Raw genomic sequence first — 22,560 nt, forward strand, 5'->3', positions numbered from 1 at the left:
TTTCTTTCCTCTTTTGTGGTCCTAGGGATTGAACCCAGAACCCTTGTGCTGAGCTATGTCTCCAGCCCTTTTTATTTTTTTTATTTTTTTTGTTTTTTTTTTTGGTTTTTCTCCGGTACCGGGAACCGAACTCACGACCTTGCGCTTGCCAGGCAGGCGCTTTTGCCGCTGAGCTAAATCCCCAGCCGCCCCCCATATACTTTAAATCACTTCCAGATTACTAATAATACGTAAGACAATGCAAATGCTACCTAAATAGTTGTTATATTGAATCGTTTAGAAGATAACAAGTACGTACATGTATACTCAGATGCAACTGTCCATTTCCAACTAGTTGTAGATTAAAAACATTCACAAATGCAGAATCCATGTGTTAGTCACAGTTAAAACCACCACCAGCGGACTCAAAATGTATCCCCATGGAAAAAAGGGGGCACTACTATACTTAAATTGATGACAAACTTTAAATAAAAATAATGTAAGTAGTAAAAACGTTAGTGTCTTTCAGCCTGGGGTTTATTGTGTCAATGACTTAAGCACATGACTCCAAGCACTCACCATCAACTTGGGCCTTAGTTGTTCCATTAAAACCTGTAATGTGAGGGCTTTATTGGTCTTCTCCTGCCTTAGCAAGGAGACTGACTTTACTTGAGCATCTCAGATTCCTATTTCCCTGCCCAAATAGAAACTCTCAAAACGCGCTGGAGGAAAAGGTGGCCTTGCCTGCTGTGCAGACACCTGGTCACTACACCAGCTTCACACAAACGCTTCTGATTTTCTCTCTCCATGTGCTTGTTTTTCTTTCATCTCAAACTAAAGCTGCACTGAAGAGGACCACATTAGCGTACTGGAGCACTGCCTGAAGGTATAGACCACGCCCCACCTCCAACACTGATGCTAACAGCGGTTTGTGATTTTGATGTTTCCATGGATTTAATCAACAACACAAGGGTCACGGCAATACTAGAATTTTCAGTGTTACTTGCTGTATGAGCCACAACGCTGAGAATGATCTGAAAGATCTGTTTACTAGCATCAATAATTAAACATCTTTACCAAGGTAGCTTTTCTAAAAACACTGAAGGAGAGAAAGTAAAAGGGAAAAGGGAAAAGGGGCAGCGGGGAGGGTCAGTGAGAACAAGTAAGAAACTAGACTTTTCTAAATACGTATTACAGTGGCTTGTTAAACAGTTACCTTGTTCTACAAGTGCTCTCTTTTTCAGAGTACATTGAAAGTGCTTTTTTCTTTCCTTTCTTTTTCTTCCCCTGTGGGAGAAGTGAAGCAATGAAGAAAATGAAAAGAGTGCATTTAAGTGCCATATTCGCACAAGGCTAACTTGTGAAAGCTCGATCCAGCTGACTCTCACAGGCACCAGTGGCCAACAAAACTCCAGTTGAGAAGACTAATTGAGATTCCTCAGAAGTGCGCCCTTGTCTTAGCCCGTTGCACACGTCTCATTAGGCATTCTGTGTCGTCCCCCTCTCAAGACTAAATCCGACTCTGCTTGGCCTGAGTTTACAGCTCGTGAAGTTCCAACAGCTTCAAGTGCACCGTTACTGCGGGTGTGTTGGTTTTGCTTTGCACCTCCATTTGCTTGTTTTCCTCTCAAACTAAAGGTGCACTGAAGAGGACCACATTAGTTGTACTGAGTACTGCCTAAAAGATAAAAGCAAGGACTGTGCTCCACCTCCAGCACTGTAACACACAGCCTGTCCCCACTAAACACCGCTAGTCACAGGCTGAACAGGTGTTTCCTGTAAACATGGGTCATCAGCAGTGATGGCAAGAGCTCACACAGGACAGTAAACTCACAAAATCTTATTTTCTCTTTCAATTCTCTATATAGATGCAAAACTGGAACATTCAACTTTTGTTATACCAGTCAATGCCTGGTATCATTTGACTATTGTTACTTTCTTCTTTACAGAAAAAGACGTGTTGTGGATTCTGTGCTTTCTTTAAAAATGCCTAAGGTATTACTGTCATGTGGAGCTACATGTTTACTTTAAATATTTAATGAGAAGCTTCTCTCATGAGCTGCAAAAACTCTCTTGGCACAATTATAGAGAAATTTCTCTTCCTTGCTACTGAATATCCAGAACGATAGGCTTGCAAAGAAGCACGGCGGAATGAAAACAGTACAGAGGGCTCGACGCACTGCTACCATCATCATCATCATCACCGTCATCGAGTTTTTCACCTGTATGTAACCAACTGGCATATCCATACACATATTTACATACGTGAACGTGTGGGTGTGTATGTATTTCAAACACACATATAATTGATCTATCCCTAATCCCAAAGTTGGCTGAATTATTCCATTTGTGTTTTTTATACACATACAAAAAATGTTTACAAGTTGCCCTCACCTAAAACAACTCATTTCTGCAGATACTTTGTAATTTATTTTGTATAATAAAGGCAAAATTTATTGCTATAAAATTTAAATAAGTATCTTTCTAATTGAAGTTAAAATAGTGCCACTGAATATACTTTTTCAATTTCCAACATTTTTATGATGTTGTGAAAGAAGGTCTACTAGTACATAAATTCCACTGTAATTTTTATCTTTTAATGTATTTTCTACTAAAAAAATCAGGCTGTCAAGACAGGAAAATATTACTGGTTATTACAAAAACAAGTGAGAATTTTTAATTCACAAAGAAAGAAAACACAAAACACTGATCTCACGTACAAATATTATAGTAAGATGATTAGCCACACACTAATAAAACATTTAAGACTTCACATACACACGTCTGCACTTTGAAACAAGCAGCACAGGAAGTTTTTTTTTTAATCTTTGATATGTTCATGACCTCTAAGAGAACATCACAGATCACAGGTCTCACCGTTTACCTGGTATAAAAATCAGGATATACACCGCCCTAAAGCACACTGTGTTAATAATGATATCTTTCAGCAAATACAAACATTCTGATTTGGGACATTCTCTGTCCACCTAAAACAATCTGCTTTGGCTGTCAAGTAGTTTGGTTTGTTATCCATTTAACAAGATCACAACAGCAAATACAATGTTTTTTCACCACATGACTAAGGGGAGAAGTTTTTAGACAGGTTATTCCTCCCCTACCCCAAGTCCTGAAAAAAAAAAGTTCCCAAAGAAGACAATCTGTAAATTATAAATGTAATTTAAGCAAAAAAGAATATTGGTCAAATCACTCACTTTCAAGTACAAATGAAGAAATAAAATGTGCGTTGGATACCGAGAGGTGCTAGCATGGAAAGGAATGGAAAGGATGTAACATGAGGAAAGCACTCTACGCAACAGGAAATACTGGGTTCAGCTGATTGTTTTTCAGATGAGGTATAAGTATATGAGAGGAAATGAAAATCAAAAAAAAAATTAAAACCAAAATGCACATTTCCAATGGAAAAATCTCTAAACCTCTTATATTTTTCTTTATTAGATTAGACATTTCGTATACAGCAGTTAATCTAGAAAAATACACTTAAAAAAATTTTCAACAGACCATGCTCCCTGTAACAAAACCTTCCAAACCCTGTTTTATTATACAAATCAATATACATTAGTAATGTAAAAAAAACCTCAAATTTAGCAATGTCATTTTCCATCCAACATCCATCTAATTTTATATGGTTTCTACTATTCAGACTGGAGAGTTAGAATTCTCTAATAATTTTTTCTAATGTATTCTGTACATATTGAATACTCTAAAAGGTTCCTCTTGTAGTGCATTTACCATTTAGCAAGTTTATTCAGTATTTTTCCAGTACCATTTGCATTACAGTAATCTGCCTGTAAATGTAATTAAAATCTAAAAGTGCGCACAGTTAGCTTTCTTAAGGAATGGCCTACTTCTGGAGAAAACCTAATATCCACAGAAAGATTACCATTAACATGATTAGAAACATAGGGTTAGAATGTACTCTGAGACTATACAACATGATTATGTACACAAGCTAAAGGACATTAAGTCCTTAGCCATATTTACATCAAAAAACGTCTGTTTCCACAGGGTCACACCAAGAACTCGATATGGCACTAGATATAATTAGAATTGTTAGCTATAAATTCAGCATAGCAAGACAGCTCAAAAATACTCTGAACTGAGTTATGCAAACTAGAAGTCCAGTACATCACAGTGTTTTAGGTAGGGTTAGTGTGCTGCCCAAACAAGCAACTACAGTGTGCAATGAGGACACTGTGCTCCACAGTGAACAGCAGGCCTCACCAAAGGCTGCAGCCAGGCTACCGTGGACTCTAGCACTTTAGGCTGCACTGCATGCAAAACCCTGAAGAAGAGATACACAGGTTCAAAAAGGATATACTTCATTTTGTTTTAAATGCCCAGAGTGTTTTCAAAATAACTGATAGTAGGTATTGTTCCACCAAGTAAAGAACTTACAGATCATGAGAAGAAATTCTACATTATCCAGTTTGGGGGGGAGGGGTAGTTTTTCTTATTAAATTATCCAGTGTATATGACTGGTTAGAATTCTAAGTTTTGATTTGTACTGAAATTCAGAGTATGTAATACAAACATTCAGGATAAATGGATCCAAAATTACAGTTTTATCACCTTGCAAGAAAGCAGCAACATGAGGGCCTACCAGGCATTTTCACACTCCCCTTCCTTTCTGACCCTTCAAAAAGTGCAAAATCAAAAGAGCCACTGCTTGGTCCAAAAATAAAACACACTGCATATAAAGATCTGAAACATGGTGGAATCCAGCTTCTGTCCCATAGGTTATCTTCCGTAAGAATCATCGTCCAAAGATGGAATTCAATTCCAGAAGAATTAATTCTACAATCTGATTTTGGTAAACAGTATGAACTGCTATATTACCAGTCTCTTTTTCTGGCTTTAACAGAGTAGGACCAAAAACAATTGCTATACTCTGATAGGTCATTCGGTTTTTTTCTCCATTTTCTATAACTCTAAGGAAAAGAAAAAAAAAAAAAAAACTGTTAAAAGAGAAAACTTCAAAAGAGGGGAAACTTTCAAATTGTATTATAAGCCTATTAGGCTGCAGACAAGAGAACTAACGCTGACTTTCCTCAGGTGACACATTAACTATTTTACAAAGCAAAATTCAATGAATGCCACGTGAACTTGCTTTTGAATAAATACAACTGAAAGGCACAGTTATACACACTGCAGCACACTTTTTCAACGTGGGATCTTTTAGCTTAATTTTCAATACAGGACATAGACTTAAGTGTATGTTACAATTCAGGTAACAATGATTCATGCCCTAGGTTGGGGTATGTTGGTGTGTGTGTGTGTGTATGTGGGTGTGGGTGTGTGGGTGTGGGTGTGTGTGTGTGTGTGTGTGTAGTGATGATGATGATGAACAGATGCTAACATTCTACTACGGTACAAAGAGTAAAACTTTCTATACGTATTTTTTTTAAAAACTGGGATCGTTTACTTTAGTATTCTAATGCTCGTTTAATAGGAACAAAATCAGCTAAGGTGGCCATGCAATCATGTAAAGCCGTGATGGCTTTATTTTAGGTTAGTTTAATATATCTCAATAACCAACCTCATCTTCTATTAATTAACTTTAGCAATAATGTTTGAACACTTACTATGTGCTAAGTGTTATATAAACGTTTCACACATATGTACTCTAATGTAGACTTCATACCAAACGATTTCACCTACATAGAACTGAGCACCCTTTTCTGAATTACGCAGGAAGCAAGGGCACAGCTGGCATCAAGGTCTGGGTCTGAGTGGCCCTCGCCCTCGGGGCCTCCACCTGTATACCATACCTCCTAGCTGTGCAGTTCTCTTACCTTTTCAGGTGTCTAAAGAGAATCTGCATTGTATCTTGATTTGGTTTTGGCAACTGTCTGATTAGCTCCTTAACAGCAGCAACACGCTGTCTTGGTTCTTGCTCTGGGGAGAAAAAAAAACTAGGTATTTTGCAGCAATTCTTATGCAACTGAAAGCAGTGACACAGCTTCAAAGCTGGTATTCGGTAATACACAGTGACATCTGGCGGTCACATTTAAAGTTTCTGTAGTAAAATTACCCACTAAAACCTTGGGTGAAGCAAGAAGATCAAGCAGAATTTTCAGTATCTAGAATACTGAGTGGAATTACATACTTACTAATTGCATTAACAAAATCATTAAAATGGTTAAATGTAAATAGAGGCTCCGGTAACTCTCGAAAAAACATTTTGAGTGCTCCAGTAATGACATGAATGTCTTCCCATTTGCTGTCCTTCAAGTCCAGTTTTTCATCTGAAAAACAGTAGGAACAGGGCACTTGTAAGAATTACTGCAAACAAGTTCTGAAGTTAGGGGTGATGCTTCTGGACAGAGCAGACAGTACACTCTTACCATGATTGACCGCAAATCTCAGCTTCTGAATCACTGCAAGGTTGCCGCTCACTCTGTAGATCCCATCAACATCCAAACCTAACAGACAGTGATAGTTTATGTTTAAAGCACTCATTTGCCTCTTCTGAAGATAGCTGTTTCAGAATTTTTATTCATTAGCATTAGCTTAGACCAAAGGGGCAAATTCTTCCTCTAAATGGCTTTTTATGCACATCTGGCAGGAAGAAAAGAGTGGCAATTCACTCTGAATTCTGTTTAGTAAATAGCAGTAATTCCACTTTGCTTAACGTGTAGACTGTGGCTTAGCTCAAAGACAACACTTCATTCATTAAACTTAAAATACAAACAACTTAAGATAAACTTTTGCAAATACCTGACAGTTAAGAAGCCAGCAGATAACATCAGCCTATTCATTTTTTGCACAAGATTTTGTAAGATAAAATGCACACACTCAAAAACTCTCTTCGAAGTGTTTGACAATGCTGTACACATTTAACGAAGCACATTATCTAATGGGCTATTCATTTCTCTTCAAAGAAAGGCCACTAGTGTGTCTCTAATACTACATGGACAAGAAAAGTCAATGAGACAAGAGACCTGTACCTGCCAAAATGTACAACTCAAATGACACAAGTGTTTTCATGAAATAAAATATTTCTAATGATATAAAATATAAATTAATGATTACAGTCAATATATATAGTCAACTCATACAAATGCAGTATAAATATTGTTACAATTAAACAAAATAGGAATTACTGTCTTATTTTCAGAGTATAACATTAAAAGGGTCTTTTTACCTATTCAGTTACTTTATAGCTAATTTATAGTTTTAAAATGGCATCTCAATCTTAATACAGTAAACTTTCTCCTTGTGGTACCATCTCAGACGTCCTACACCGTCCCATTATTTCTTAATAAACTCAGTGTTTTAATCACTACCTTCCTCATTTTAAGCAAGCAGTAACTCCAAACAGCTTCCAAGGTTACTAGATGCTTAATTAATCACCACATATTGAACACCCAATAGATGTCTAGGGGGTCTTAACTTGACAAGGTGTAAGTTTTTGCAAACAAAATGCTTTTCTTAACGTCTTAGAACCATAAGGAACTTTTGATTGCCTCAATAAAAATCCTAGGTATTCTGATGGTGAGACAATGTGTTGGTTTGCTCAGTGTGAAAAAATGAAATCAAAATCATTCTCTTACCATGTTCTTCAACATGATCAATGCATAACTTCACAAATTTTGGCACTGTGCCATTCTCTCTCTGACACAAATTAGCAAGATTGGCTCCAAATACTTGATCTGAAAGAAATTTTTTTAAAGACAAATCACCTTGCTAGAACTTAGAGAATGGCTGAATCACTCGGGATGCATGTGCAACGTGCAGGTACCTCAGCACCATTCACTGTGACCTGCACCTTACCTGATGAGCACCCTGCCTACTTCTCTGCCTTCACTTCAGACAGCTCTTCAGCACCAAAGCTCATTTTTGGAGAGAGCCTTCCTACTTTGTATTCATTTTGCAGAGGACAAATGTGCCCCTCTCCCGAACTGGGCTCCTTCTCTTTATTACTGGTCTCAGCTAAATGGCTACCTCCTTAGAAAACTCTTCTAACCACCTTTACGCAAGCTATCCCAGTTCATTGCTCTGTTTTATTACTATGTCAGAGTCAGTGTATTTGTCACCATTTCCAAGTATCTTGTCTGCCTGCCACCTGCGTGCAAGCCTCACAAGCACCGGGAGCTGGCAGTTCTTGAGTTCCAGCACATATTCATCGCACCTAGGCTCATGCACAGCACTTACTAAACACTCAAGCATTTTTATAATGACCAAAACAAACACAGGCATGCCCAACATGTGCCAACATCTGACCCCACAGAATTTATTTCAGAGCTGTTCTATAGTCTTTTAACCCAACAATTTAGAAATTCTGCATCAAAATTAAATATTTGAGAAAACAACGTATTTAAAGTGATGAATAAAGTGATAATGTTTTTTATTTTTCAATGAAATGCCTCATGAAAAAATTACTAATTGTTTCTATTAAGTTAATTATCAGGCCTTATTTGCTTGCTTTTTAAAGGCTCTACACATAACATGCCAATTCTTATGTTTCATTCAGGAGTATTTAAGAGTGCTAATTTGAACAACTCTTTAATGAAACCTATTTTTGTATTTTAATTTAGATGCTCTGTAAACAGATGTTCTGGTGACAGTATTTGTTAGAAATCTTAAAATCAGATACAGATGTATGTATTATATGTTATATTACCTTTGTTTTTGAATAAATGTCACTGTTTTCAGTCATGTAATAGGAAATTCTTACCTTTGCAATTAAACACACTTGTAAGAAATAAAAGCATATACCAGGGTATGTGATTTTAAAGAATACTTTCCTGTATTTTTTCAAAAAAAAAAAAAGATCTGAGCTGGGCATAACAGTGCACACCTGTCATTTCCAGCACTCTGGGAGACTGGGGCAGAAGGATCGTAAGTTCCAGCCCAGCCTGGGCAACTTAGCAGACCCTGTCTCAAAATAAAATTTTTTTAGAAGAGCTGGGAGTGTAGCTCAGTGTGAAGTTCCTAGTTTAATCTCCAGTACTGAAAAAAAAAAAAAAAACTTAAATGACAAAAAAATGTATAAAAAAATAAATTAAGAAAAAACTTTCATTAATTTTTTAAAGAGAGCTGAAGGCAAACTGTTAATAAAATTACTCATTCATTTTTTTTTTCTTTCATCCTACTGTTCCAGTTTACGCAAAATTTCTAACTTCTGATCTTCCCTGTGAAAACTAAGGCTCATCATTCATACAACTTCTAAAAATATCTGTATCACTCCTCTGATGCAGGTTTCTAAAAACTTAATCTGGTATTTCTATCAAAGTCAAAGTAAACTTAAACCTTACATGCATACTTTAAAAATCAATTTTGATTACTCAAAATGTCCTTCAACCATTGTATCTGAAAGGTTTATGAATATAGAATGAAAATGTTTTTATTGTTTGTAAATTTTTCAGTTTTTAATTTGAAACGTCTTATTTCTGATTCTGACCAACATTCATTATTATAAACATTACTTATCCTACCTACCTTTAATATAACCTTTTTCACGGACAGCTTGCAAAGTGGGGCGTCGTGTCAGAAACTTCTTTAAGTTTTTCTTGGTTTTCTTCTGTTCTGAAGAATCTATGCTAGATACTTTCATAGCTTAAGACAAACAGATATTAAATATTTTACAAAATCATTTCTGGTAGAAGTTTTTCCACAAAGCACTCAAAACATATTCTCATATGTCAAAATCCCAGTACAAATTCAGTTAGTCCAACTATGATATAGTTTAAGAGTAACGTGAAGGAAAAAACTAACAGAGGCCCAATTTTAAGCAAAACATTTCATTTCTCTCACTAAAAACTGACTATACCTGTACCTTCTTTAGTGTATGTGTCAAGTCATCACTAAGTTATTCTAATTTGTATTCATGATTTCATAAATATTCAGCCTATCTTTTGTAATTCTCCATTTTTACCTTTTAGAAGGTAAAATGACTACACACACATACAAAATTAGTAAAACAGCGCCAGGCATGGTGGCGCACACCTGTAATCCCAGCACTTGGGAGGCTGAGGCAGGAGGATCGTTGCAAGTTCGAGACCAGCCTGGGCTACAAAGTGAGCTCAAGGCGGCCTGAACTGCACAGCAAGACCCTGTCTCAAAAAGACAAAAAAAAAAAAAAAGTAAAACTTCCAATCTGATTAAATAACTTTTGATAATACATATAATTTGTACTATGAGCTAAAATGCATCGTAAGTATTTGCACTACACAAACAGAACTACCTGGAAAATGTCCTGATTTATCAATCATAACAATGAAAATTTAAAAACTGTATTTCTTGAAAGTAAGTGTATCTGGGAAAAGCTGAGAGCACAAAAGTACATTCATAAAGAATAAAAATAACCAGATTTTCACACTGCTGCACAGTGATAATGCTAGTAATAGGCCTAATCTTCATTAGAATGAAAGAGAAAGTAACTGATTTTCTATTCATTCAGTTAATGTGAAGACCAAACAGCTCTTGAACATGTGAATTAGTTAAAATACACTGAACTAAGAGCAGTTACAGCCAATGGCCTATTCAACAACATACTTCCCAAGGGTCTGCCTGAGAACACGCTCTCTTGAACACTGCTGGCTTTCTGCCTACGTGATCTGCCTACATGCCTACAGATGCATGAACCATGCATCTGTGCACAACGCAGACATGCTAGTCCAAAGGAATTACGGTACACAGCCCCTACTCTGCACTTAAAAGTGCAAGATTCTATGTGGAATTTTAAACAATTAACTATATATTTTTAAGTCAGTAAAGTCGAGCTTCTTAAAGGCCTCTACAGCAGTGCATTATAATACATTTTCTCTTGCAGTACTGTAGGCAGTACTGTATTAACCTTAAAATTAATATACCACAGGGATTCATAACATGAAGTTGAAAAATAAAATAATGAGTGAACAAGAATACAAAAACACTAGACTGTATGTACTTAATCTTGTAACTTTTTCTAACATTAGAGGCTGTACTCTGCTTGAAGTATACAGGTATTTATTTAAAACCTCAGAAAAATCTAACAGAACAAATTCATTAGCAAAATAAGCACAGAACAACTTACAACGAAGTTTTTTAAGATCCTTCTGGTCCTTTTCTTTATCCTGCTTTTCTATTCCTGGTGAATCTGGTATCTCTTCTTCTATTGCTTCATCAGTTTCTACTGCCTATTGGTTAGAGGTTTCCCACACACACATTACTTCCTATATTACTTAAGTTGTAATAGCATAATTTTCAAAACAACCAGTAATTGTTATCTATGATTTTAGCAAACCAATTAGTATACAGTGTGCTTGATTCAGATATTCCATAAATCTTTTAAAATATCTTCCTTCTTGATGGCATTAATTTTGATATCCAAGAAAGAAGATACTGCTGATAACTCACAGGATAACAGTTTAAACTGAAGGTGAGACTATTATGTCTCATGTGATCCACTGCAAGAGTAGCACTAATAGCTTTAGGCCACACTAAACTCATGGTGCATACAGCTACATTCCATGACAACGGGTAAGACTTATGGATGTAACAACTATATTTTCTACATGACAAAATAAAAACAACAGCACTATACTGTGATAAGAGTGTAAGACTTAGTCTCACAGGTATATGGACATTAGGAAGTGAAATAAACCCCAGAATTCATCCTAATCTAATCAAGGTAACTTTCAGAAGTTAAAACTGGACTGAATTCTGAAAACTAAAAACTTTCTTTTGTCTTTCACATGGAGGTCTTTACTGGAATTTCTGGGGGGTACATGGTATAAGTCGATTCCCATTTCTTCATGGATATCCAGTTGTACCGGCACCATTTACTGAGAAGATTATTCTTCCTTGCTGTTCTACAGTGCTTTATCTGACATAAAATGTCCACATACACATGGGACTGCTTCTAGGTTCTTTACTCTGTCCCACAGGTGTGCATCACAATGCGCTAATTAACAGCTCTATAAGGTGTGACACATGACACAAGTCCTTTCACTTTCTTTAAGAGCCTTCTTGGGTATTTCTTAGTCCTGTGCATCTCTGTATGTATTTTAGAATAAGCTTGTCAAGTTCCACCAGAAAATCTAGTACTTTAAGTTTACAAATTTTTGGAAGAAAATTATACCTCCATAACTGAATCTTTTGGTCCATGAACACTATATATGCACCTCTCATTTAACTGTTTTTTCTTCAGGGTCTCTCAGTTTTACACTTTCCCTTGAGAAGTTTTGCACATCTCTTGCTACATACAATCCTTGGCATCTTTGATGTTTTTGGAAAGAGTATGCATTTCAATAACGTACTCTTCTCTTTACTGGGCCTGTTTCTTAATCTTGCAGGCCTCAAATAAAAATATACAATAGCACTTTCCCTGCAAGGCCTCCCTGACTACTACACTAGGTCAGTCCTTGATCAATCAGTGTTTTTAGATTACGCTAAACAACTTTACATCCTAACATTCATTACATTTATTACATTAACTGTTCAGTCATCTGTCTTGTACTCACCTTTGACTGTAACCTCCACAGAGAAAGATGTGGTGTCTGACTGACTACTATCTGCCCAGGACAGAAGGCATTTACATTCTGGTAAGGGAATGCATGCACACTCATTCAAGGACCGTACGCAGATTACTGGAAATCCACACTGGGGATAGTACAAGGTAAATGTGAATACAGTGGTACCTTGGGTCACAAACTTAATTCTTTCCATGATTCTGGTGGCAAACTGAGTCAAATTCAAAGGTCAGGTTCAATGTCGACCTTATGGGGAAATCTCATTTGGTTCACAACCAGTTAGGTCTGCAACTAGAATCACGGTAAGAATTAAGTTCATGACCTGAGGTATTACTGTAGTTAGATTAGACTTAATTTGTTGAATTTTAATGCGAGTCACAGAAGGTTCTAAGCAGAAGCTGACATTATGAAGTTTCACACAGTGATGGCATTCAGAATGGACTGATGAGGGAACGAGCCTGAGGAAAAGTGAGGAGAGGCTGGAGAGGTGTCATTAGAAAAGGAAAGGTGTGACAGAGGGACCGCAGCTGCACATCCCACAAGCCCGCCAACTTTTCCACCAAAGAGTGCGATTTCCAGCTCATCCAGTCACCGATAAACACTAGGTCCTAGAAGCTATTCGTCCCTTCTTTTGCAACTGTTTCTTTTTGACCAATGCCGAATGTACTAAACTTCAAATTCATTGGCATCAAACAAGTGAGAATGTTAAGTCTTTTCCATCACAAGCCCTGATGGAGTGGACTAAAGTGGCTACTGTCTTCCCACCTGTGTCAAAACACAGACATAAAGTATACTGTTCTATGCAAATTATAACCTAAATATGCAGTAAGCAATTAGAAAACCAGAAGAAACACAGGTCTGCAATACAAATTTTACCTGAGCAAACACATACCTGGTTACTGATAGTACAGCTAAGAACTTTAAACCAATCATTAATAACAGCATCATTATCAGACTGAATTAGTAGTTCTGTTCCTTGACGAGTTTTCAGCTTTAGCGGAAAGGAGAGCAAGGGAAGGAAGAGAGTATGGTCAATAAAGAACTTTCATCAAAATACATGAACACACTTAATTCAAAGTTTATAAAACGACCAGCAGGTGAGGCATCATGGATTAACAGTACTATAACAGCTATGGAGTATCTTATAGCATAAATTAATACCAGGTTAGCTACTCCCCGCCCCCCAGTACCGGGAAATCAAACTCACAACCTTGCACTTGCCAGGCAGGCGCTGTGCCGCTGAGCTAAATCCCCAGCCCCCAGGTTAGCTACTTTATAAAACATGACATTGTTTTTCATAATAAAATCTTAATGAGCACCTAGTAATTTTGGATGCCAATCTCCAACTCACAAAGTCCATAAAACTTGCTGAAGTTAGTATAACTTATTTAAAAAGAAGACCACATCAAATAAGTACTAAAGTGCTTAAAATTAAAATTGAAATGTGAAGGAATATGTTTACATAGCCTGAGAACCTTATTTGGTTATAAAAATAAATATGAAAAAAGGCTAGGGGTAAAAACTCCATCAAAAGACTTCTACATTTAATAACCAAACTTAGCAGCATAGCTGGATACAAAGTCAACACTCAAAAATCAACAGCCTTTCTGTACATGAGTAACAAACTCACTGAGAGAAATTAGGGAAACAATACCTTTCACAATAGCCTCCAAAAAAATTAAATATCTAGAAATCAAACCAATGAAGGAAGACCTCTACATTGAAAACTACAGTACCCTGAAAAAGAAGCTTGAAGAGGGTATCAGAAAATGGAAAGACATCCCTTGCTCTTGGGTAGGAAGAACCAATACAGTAAAAAGGGCCATACTTCCAAAACTGTTATACAGATTTAATGCAATTCTGATCAAAATTCCAACAGCATATCTCACAGAAGTAAAAGAAAACAATCCTAAAATTTATCTGGAACCAGAAGAGACCTAGGATAGCAAAGGCAATTCTGGGCAACAAAGGCAAGGCAGGAGCATCACAATCCCTGACTTCAAATTATACTATAAAGCTACAGTGGTAAAAACAGTGTGGTACTGGCACAAAAACAGACCTGAAGATCAGTGGAACAGATTAGAAGATGCAGAAACATCCCTGGGTACACTCAGCCACTTTATCTTTGACAAAGGTGACAAACACATTCACTGGAAGAAAGACAGGCTTCTTTACTAAACTAAATTCAAAATGGATCAAAGATCTAAATATTAAAACAGAAACACTAAATCTGCTGCAAGATAGAATAGGTAAAACTCTTGAAGCCACTGGTGTCAGCAAAGACATTATGAATAAAATCATGACTGCACAGGAACTATCACAAAGAATCAACAACTGGGATCTCATCTTATTAAAAAGCTTTTGTACAACAAAAGAAATCACCAACAAAGACACAACTCACAATGTGGGAAAAAATGTCTGCCAGCTGTTCCTCAGACAAAGGATTACTATTAAAAACATATAAAGAACTAAAAAAAAAATCAGATCTTCCAAATTTAAAGACCCAATCCAGAAATGGGCATCTCAGATGAAGAAATACAAACAGCAAATATATGAAAAAATGTTCAACATCACTGGTCATTTGAGAGATGCAAATTAAAACAACACTGGGATTCCATCTCACCCTGGAAAGAATGGCTATTATCAAGAAATCAACCAATAACAAATGCTAGTAGTAGGGAAAAAGGAACCCTTCTCCACTGTTAGTAGGAGTGTAGACTGGTGCAACCACTGTGGAAACCAGTGTGGATATTCCTCAAAAAACTAGGACTAAAGGTCCCATTCAACCCCGCTATTCTGGGTATATTCCCGAAAGAATTAAAAGCATACTACCACAGTGAGAAATGCACACCCATGTTTATATCAGGACAGTTTTGTAATAGCTAAATCTTGGAAACAACTCAAACACCTATGAACTGATGAGTAGCAAAATCAGTTTGTAACAGCCAAATCATTGAAACAGCCCAAATGTCCATCAATCGATGAATGGATAAAGAAGATGTGGGGTTTTTTTAAATACAATGGAGTACTACTCTGTCATAAAAAAGGATAAACTTGAGATATTCCTAGGTAAATAGATGTACCTGGAGACCATATTTTTTGTTTGTTTTGTTTTTCGTTGTTTTGGTACTGGGAATCAAACTCATAACCTTGCACTTGCCACGCAGGTGCTATGCCACTGAGCTGTATCCGCAGCCCAAGACCATATTCTTAAGTGAAATAAACTGGACACACATGTGTAAATACCACATTGTTTCTCTGGTGTGAGAAACTGAAAGTGTAAATAAGGACCAAAATATATAACAGGTATTGTGAAATAGGAAGAAAATGTCCAAATGAGGAGGGGGAAAGGAAGGAAGGGAAAAGCAAAAAAAAACAGTGAGAAAAAAAGGAAACAAAGCTTTTGTAAATGAGGAAGGGAGGAAGGGTTGAAAGGAGAGGAGGAGAATGGGGAAAAAAAAAGAATCAAGTTATATCGTGTACAGGTACAAATTCTCTATGATGAAGATGACCATTTTGTCTATCTAAAATGTACCAATAAACTCTGATTGAAAAAAAAAGACTGGGGGTAGATTTTTAGTATTTCCCACTACATAGGCAAACACATTGGCTGAGTACAAAGACAGGCACTAACAGTAAATATAGCATCCCTTTTGGGCAGAATTATTACTAAACTGTCAAATCATGAATGGAAGACAACAAGGTTCAAAACTTCTTACACTTCAATGGGAAAGAATTTTGAGGCAGCTTTGGAAAGTGCCCCTCACCTATTCTGGTTCGTAACTGAATTTGTTTTCCCTAGAAGAACATACAGTGGTATTTCCCAAACAACACTTCAAGCATATTCTTCAAACACAGCTCCCCAAATAATGTTTAAGCAAGATATCCATTCCTGAAGGAATGGCTATCATCACCCACTCAAAAAAACAAGAAATGCTAGCAAGACTGTGGAGAAAAAGGCACCTTTCCTGGAAGGAATACAAACTAGTATAACCACTGTAGAAATCAGTATGGAGGTTCCTCAAAAAACTAAAAAGAGAGTCTGGGTGTGGTGGCACATTCCTATAATCCCAGCACTAGGGAAGCTGAGGCAGGAGGATCGTTGCAAATTCAAGGCCAGCCTGAGGTATAAAGTGAGTTCAATGCCAGCCTGAACTGCATAAGGAAACCCTGCCTCAAAAAAACAAAAAACAAAAAACAATACCTAAAAATGCCATTTGAAACAGCTATACCCCTTCTGGGTATCTTTTCAAAAGAGTTAAATATATCACATTACTGTGATACAGGCATACTCATGTTTATAGCAGCACAACTCAAATAGCTAAGTCTTGGAAATTGCCTGTATGTCCATCAACAGATGAATGGATAAAGAAAATGTGATATATACAGTGGAGCGCTACTTAGCCATAAAGAAGGATAAATACTGCATGGTTTCTCTTATACAAGAAACCTAAAGTATAAATGACTCAAAGAGCAAAATAAAAGATAATAGGAACCAGAGAGACAGAACTTTTGCAGATGGAAAGGGGATCTAAGGATGGAGGGGAGGGGAGAGAGGAGACAGGGAGAGGACATGAAAAGGACTAAGATGCAGTATATGCCAGCTCCTCATGATGAGCGTACTCATTATGCACTGCAAACACGCAATAATAAAAAATTTAGGAATTTTAAAGTGAAAAAAAGAAAGGAATTTCTCAAAAAATACATTTGAAAAATTATGTAATAATAATTTGGAAAATATTGCAATGAAGGAAGTTGAACAAGATGTTTTCCCTCAAACTTTCTCAGGCCTCTGATATTCTCGGGTGCACTGTTATTTTGTGCGATAGGGATAAAATATGTACTCTTTCTCAAATTTATTTGACATGCAATCTTTTCATTCTGTAATCATCTACTGAAACGGCAAAGCTACATGACGGTGGCTTCCTTCCACGCATCCTTCCAGAGCTGGTCAAGCCAGTCAGCCAATACTGAACGTTCAGTGTACACTCATCTTTGTTAGAGGCTCTAAAAAAGTGTCTCTGTTTGAAGGCAAATTTTTTAAAAAAAATTTAATAATCTAATGAAGACTCAAAGTACACTAAAAAATATATTATTTTTAAAGTTAAAAAAGAACATCATTGTTGTTCTGCTTGTCATGACTCCTGATAAGCAGAGATTAGCATGGGCTGGTACTGATGGCAAAAGAAGAGTAATAATCACACAGTGCTACTTGGGGAATGACAATTAAACCAATCTTGCCAGACAACAAGACAGGAGGGCAGAAAGGGAAGCTGGCGCCTGGGAGACAGCAACACAGTCCCGCCAGCCCTCCGATCTCTGGATGTACGTCTTCGGCCATGGACCTGCTGCTCCTCTGGACTCGGCTGGCCTCCGGAACTGTTTCAACGCACAGAATACACCAGGAGTGTGTGGTGACTAAGCTGACTACAGACGAGCCTGTGGTGTTCTACTCTCATGCTCCTGGAGCCCTGCCACTGCCACGGGAAGCAGCCTGGGACAATGGAAAGGTGACAGAGAAAAGAGACCAACTACCAGCCAGACCGCTACCAGCCACACGATAAGGTCACCTTAGCTTAGCCCATCCGGCCTCTCTCAAACCTCCTGAATGGCCCCAAGTGCGAACAGAAGACAGTACGCAACTCAGCCCACAGGAGGAAAGAAATGGCACTCTCACCAAGCTGCTCAGTTTCAACGTGGTCTACTACATACCATAGTAACGAACGACAGAGGATATTACTGCGGAGCGTTTTCATGGAACAGTAGAAAGGTTTTGATTTCTTTTTGTAAGATTTCATTTTTTAAAGCTGGTTTTTGGTCCACAGCAAAACTGAGAGAGTATACAAGATACTGCATATATGGACAGCCTCCCCAATATCAGTATTTCCCTTACTTTATTTTTTAACGTTAGAGTTGGTAGGTAAAGGGAACCACATTTTTATTGTTGCAGAGGAAAGGCAGGATTTATGAAACAAAGGCTTGTAATACACAGTTCCAGTTACTTATGTAAATGAAGCTGATTTTTATACCATCTTTCCCTCTTTAAACTATGGCATAAACTGACTTAATCACCGATTTTGCCTTAACTATAAGACAAATGAAAGACTATTCCCCAAAGAAAGTACAGTTAGAATAACGATACTTAAGAATGTGAGAATAACTAGTTGAGAATGTGAGCTATATTTTTAAAAAAATTATTACCTCAAATACATTCTTCTTGCTGGATTTATCCTTTGAGGCCATCTCAATTGTTGCCCCCTTGAGGTCCACTGTGAACTCCGGTTTGGACTGATTACTCCCAAACTTCAGTTTAGAAAAGAGGAAAAGCCTTTATGTGATATCCACACATATGTATTTAGAAAGAATTAGTATTTATACTATTAATAATAAACCAAATAGAAGATGATCTTGAATTATCCCCTTTCTGTAGTATAAATAACTGCTACTATAAAACTGAAAAATGTGTGCTGGCGATATAGCTCAGTGGCACAGCACCTGCCTGGCAAGCGCCAGGTCCTGAGTTCAATTTCTTCACCCAAAATATGTAAGTAAATTAAATTAAATTTTAAAATGTCTAGAAGTATGAATGTACAGTTTATAAAAAATAAAAGTGGCTCCATTTTTATATATGGCCACAATGAAATCTGTTTTTTTCACTACCCATCAGAGTGGGAAAAATCCGAAACAACGTTGGTGAGGCTAGAAACTGACAGGCCCTCAGACCAAGTGGACATGAACTGTGAAAACCCTGGGAGGGAGAACGGACAACGCTACTGTTTGCAAACTGGCTGATACAAGGACACGTCACTGGCTTAGCAGTTCTGTTTCTTCAAATTCACCCTGACTATATGTGGCTATGTAAACACAGCACGGTTAAAAAGGCAAAGCAATATTCTGAAACATGTATAAATAATATCAGCCGGATGCTAAGTACATTTTCCACCTAATGAACATTCTCTGACCCTAATGTTGTGCTTTCAGGAGTTATTTTCTTATCAGTTATTTATGTTGTCAACAGCTCGCTTCTGGAAACAGAAAGCCCCAAGCCCTATCTTTTTCAGCCCTTGTTAGAACTGTAAGTAAAGCCAGAAGCTAACTGTGGAGAGGAGGGCAGGCGGCTCTGAGGTGGGTGGCTGAGGGAAAGAAGCACTTACTTATTATATTGTGTAAGGCAGCTAAGGAGAGCAGCAAACAGATAATGTACATTAAATACATACGTATTCTGTATTTGGCCCTCATTTACTTACATTTCTGTTAGTCTGCTATGAACATAAAACAGCAATCTATGGTACTGAAATGGATGTTTTCAACTTTTAAAAGCTGTTTAATTGTAACCTAAAGGTCATAAAGTTATAAATATTTCTTATAGCTGATAAATTTTATTTGCTTAAACAGTGACGATATTTCAAGTCAAAGTGTACCTTATGGTAACTTATTACTTATCATCTCAATAATTCTACTTAGCAGCTTCACATGTAAGAAATGGTTAGATTTCAACTGTTTTCTTTTCATCTACTTAGCTAGTTGTGTAGACTAAAAGCACTTATTAAAACAAAATTCAGGAGTGATATGAACTTTATTAGTGGAATCATAATAAAAATGACAATAAAATTTTAACCATGTCCTACAAAGTCTTTGCCATTTTAAGTACTTTTGTCATCCAGAAATACTCTAATAACCATAAATTTATATGATGAGCACAAGTAACTTCCTAAGCAGAAATGATACATCTCGAAAATAATAGTTTGAATATACATTTTAAAAACGTAATAAAAATCAATTCATTTCTTGTCATTATATACTATATAGTTATGTAAGATACAACCAATCAACCAGTTAAACATAAATATGATACCATGAAATAGAATGCTAGAAAAATGTGATCAATAAGGTTGGCAACAAATTTTTGTCTGCTATTTACGCTTTTCCAGAATCTAGCCCAATTTACTATAATTACTTCCCTGCCAATGTAATCATGGCAAAAAAAAAAAAAAAAACTGTGGCAAGGGGTATGCAAAAGGAACACATACAGTAACAGCTGAAACTGGATCAGACTTTACATATGCGACAGCAGGCCGACGACTGACAGAATTTTTCCAAGAAGAAAGCAGCGAAAGCAAGAACTCAGAGACTGAGCCCTGTCGGCAGAACGACTTGATGGGAAAAGGGAAGAAAACGATGTCAAACAGTGCACAACGACAAAGTGGCACACAAGAGAAAAGTGCACAATGGAACCAGGTGGGACACCAATTCTATAAGCAGACGCAACACAAGCAAAGCTAAACTTCCAAAACACTCTTGCAAAACCCCTAGAATTTACGAGTATTTTCTAATGTTATTACATAAATTTGCACTTCATTTTTATGATGAATGCTTTACAGCACTCATCTTAAAATAGACTGTTCTCAGCCTGTATTCACAAAATACTGGATGGGTAACAGAAAGCACTCTGCCACCTCGCTCAGTCCGCTGCTCGGGAATCCCCAGGCCGCCTCCTGCTGGCCTGCTGGGCGAGGTCCTCTGGTACCCCTTCTTCAGGCGCTTCTTGGGAGCGGCCTCCCCATCTAGCTTGCCTGCTTCTTCCTCTAGGAGAGTCATTCTGCCCTCCAGAGGACATTCAGCAACGTCTAGTTTTCTCAGCAGAGGTGCGGGTGCTGGTCATCTGCTAAACATGCATAGTACATAAAGCAGCCTCCCCACATACCTACAACAAATACTGGGCAAAATGGTAATTTTTTGATAACCAAAAGCGTATAATGTTTGAATAACTCCTGGTATTTGGAGAGTGATTTTTATATGGACAATTATCACATTGTAACTATTCACTTGCCAGTCCTCCCCACTAGATGGAAGCACTGAAGACAGGGCCCATGTGATTTCAGTCTAAATTCCCAAGCTTACAAAAATGCTTACAGCATTGCGGGCTTTGTGTGCACTGAACAAACAAACATGTGCACATTTCTAAGGTGAAATGAGATGACGAAGAGAAGAGAGGAGGGCCGGGGAGGGGAGTGGAGGGGAGGGGAAGGGTTGTTAAGTTTATTTTACTGATACAGTAATCCAAAAATATTATTAGGACTTTCCAGAAAACTATCCTGAAGGAGAAGGAAAGGCTCACTAGAGCTTTGGTTGATAAAACTTTGTAAAGTGGAGCTGTAGGCAGCACACATGTATTTCATTTACTAGATTCTAACTACTCAGTCTGCATAAATAAACAAGTAACATGAATGATCTAAATCAACAGAATGAGAATGGTGTGGGTGATTTTGCTCAGCTTCCCATCACTGAGCATGTGCCCTTGAGTGAGTATGCGATTTAACCTATTTGTTCAAGTGGATCTCTTAGCTTTTTACACTAAATATGAATTTAATTTTTGAAGAATTATACTTCTCTTACAATGTGGTCCCTTAACAACTAGTTAGTTTCTAACTGAAGGACACCAAAGAAAAAGACTGCCTCTGAGAAAGATCAGCTTCAAAACAGCACCTGTGATTTTTATCTTTCAGGCATTTACACTACTAGCCTTACATTTTCATCCTGAAGTAATATGTGGTTCCACCAGAAAAACAAGACACCCTTTACTGCACAGATCCAGCTGAGCACAGAAACAAAGCTACAATTCTTTCCAATCCTGCAACCTTTGCGGGGGGGAAGCACAGTACTGGGGAGTGAAGGCAGGCCTTTTTCAGTTTTGAGACAGGGTCTGCTAAATTGCCCAGAGTGGGCTTGAATATGCCATCCTCTTGCCTTAGTTTTCCAGAATTCTGGGATAACAGACCTGTGCGAGGCAGATCTTCCATATTTCAACTATTTTTGATACTTCTGAAATAGTACTTCAATGTATATATACTCACATACTTTTTACTTAGTGTTACTTGCTTTTACTTTAACCATTTAAATTTGCTTTTACTCCTTTAATATGTGAGAATGAGTCCGAGGTTTAGAAATTAGCCATAGCTGAGCATGGTGGTGCACACCTGTAATCCTGGCACTCAGAAGGTTGAGGAAGGAAGATCAACATAAATTTAAGGCCAGCCTGGGCTGTATAGTGAGTTCAAGGCCAGCCTGAACTATACAGTGAGACCCTGTATCAAAGGAAAGGGAA

The 22,560-nt window shown here is 37.4% G+C and overlaps 1 protein-coding gene across 5 annotated transcripts in view; it reads right to left on the bottom strand.

Moving 5' to 3' along the window:
- Nucleotides 1–2,633: 2,633 nt before the first annotated feature.
- The window catches only part of Arhgap12 (Rho GTPase activating protein 12), a 108,069-nt gene continuing 88,142 nt past the window's right edge, over nucleotides 2,634–22,560 (bottom strand). For all 5 annotated transcript variants that reach the window (XM_013515442.1, XM_013515441.1, XM_013515440.1 and 2 more), the window contains 9 exons: nucleotides 18,657–18,758; nucleotides 13,348–13,446; nucleotides 11,018–11,120; nucleotides 9,442–9,558; nucleotides 7,554–7,652; nucleotides 6,345–6,422; nucleotides 6,111–6,245; nucleotides 5,793–5,895; nucleotides 2,634–4,928 (listed from right to left, as the gene is read on the bottom strand). In XM_013515442.1, coding sequence (XP_013370896.1) covers nucleotides 4,754–4,928; nucleotides 5,793–5,895; nucleotides 6,111–6,245; nucleotides 6,345–6,422; nucleotides 7,554–7,652; nucleotides 9,442–9,558; nucleotides 11,018–11,120; nucleotides 13,348–13,446; nucleotides 18,657–18,758 — 1,011 coding nt within the window. In that variant the 3' untranslated portion in view covers nucleotides 2,634–4,753. The remainder of the gene's footprint in view (nucleotides 4,929–5,792; nucleotides 5,896–6,110; nucleotides 6,246–6,344; nucleotides 6,423–7,553; nucleotides 7,653–9,441; nucleotides 9,559–11,017; nucleotides 11,121–13,347; nucleotides 13,447–18,656; nucleotides 18,759–22,560) is intronic.

The sequence above is a fragment of the Chinchilla lanigera genome, unplaced genomic scaffold (assembly GCF_000276665.1).
Source record: "Chinchilla lanigera isolate Chin_1 unplaced genomic scaffold, ChiLan1.0 scaffold00028, whole genome shotgun sequence".
NCBI lineage: Eukaryota > Metazoa > Chordata > Mammalia > Rodentia > Chinchillidae > Chinchilla > Chinchilla lanigera.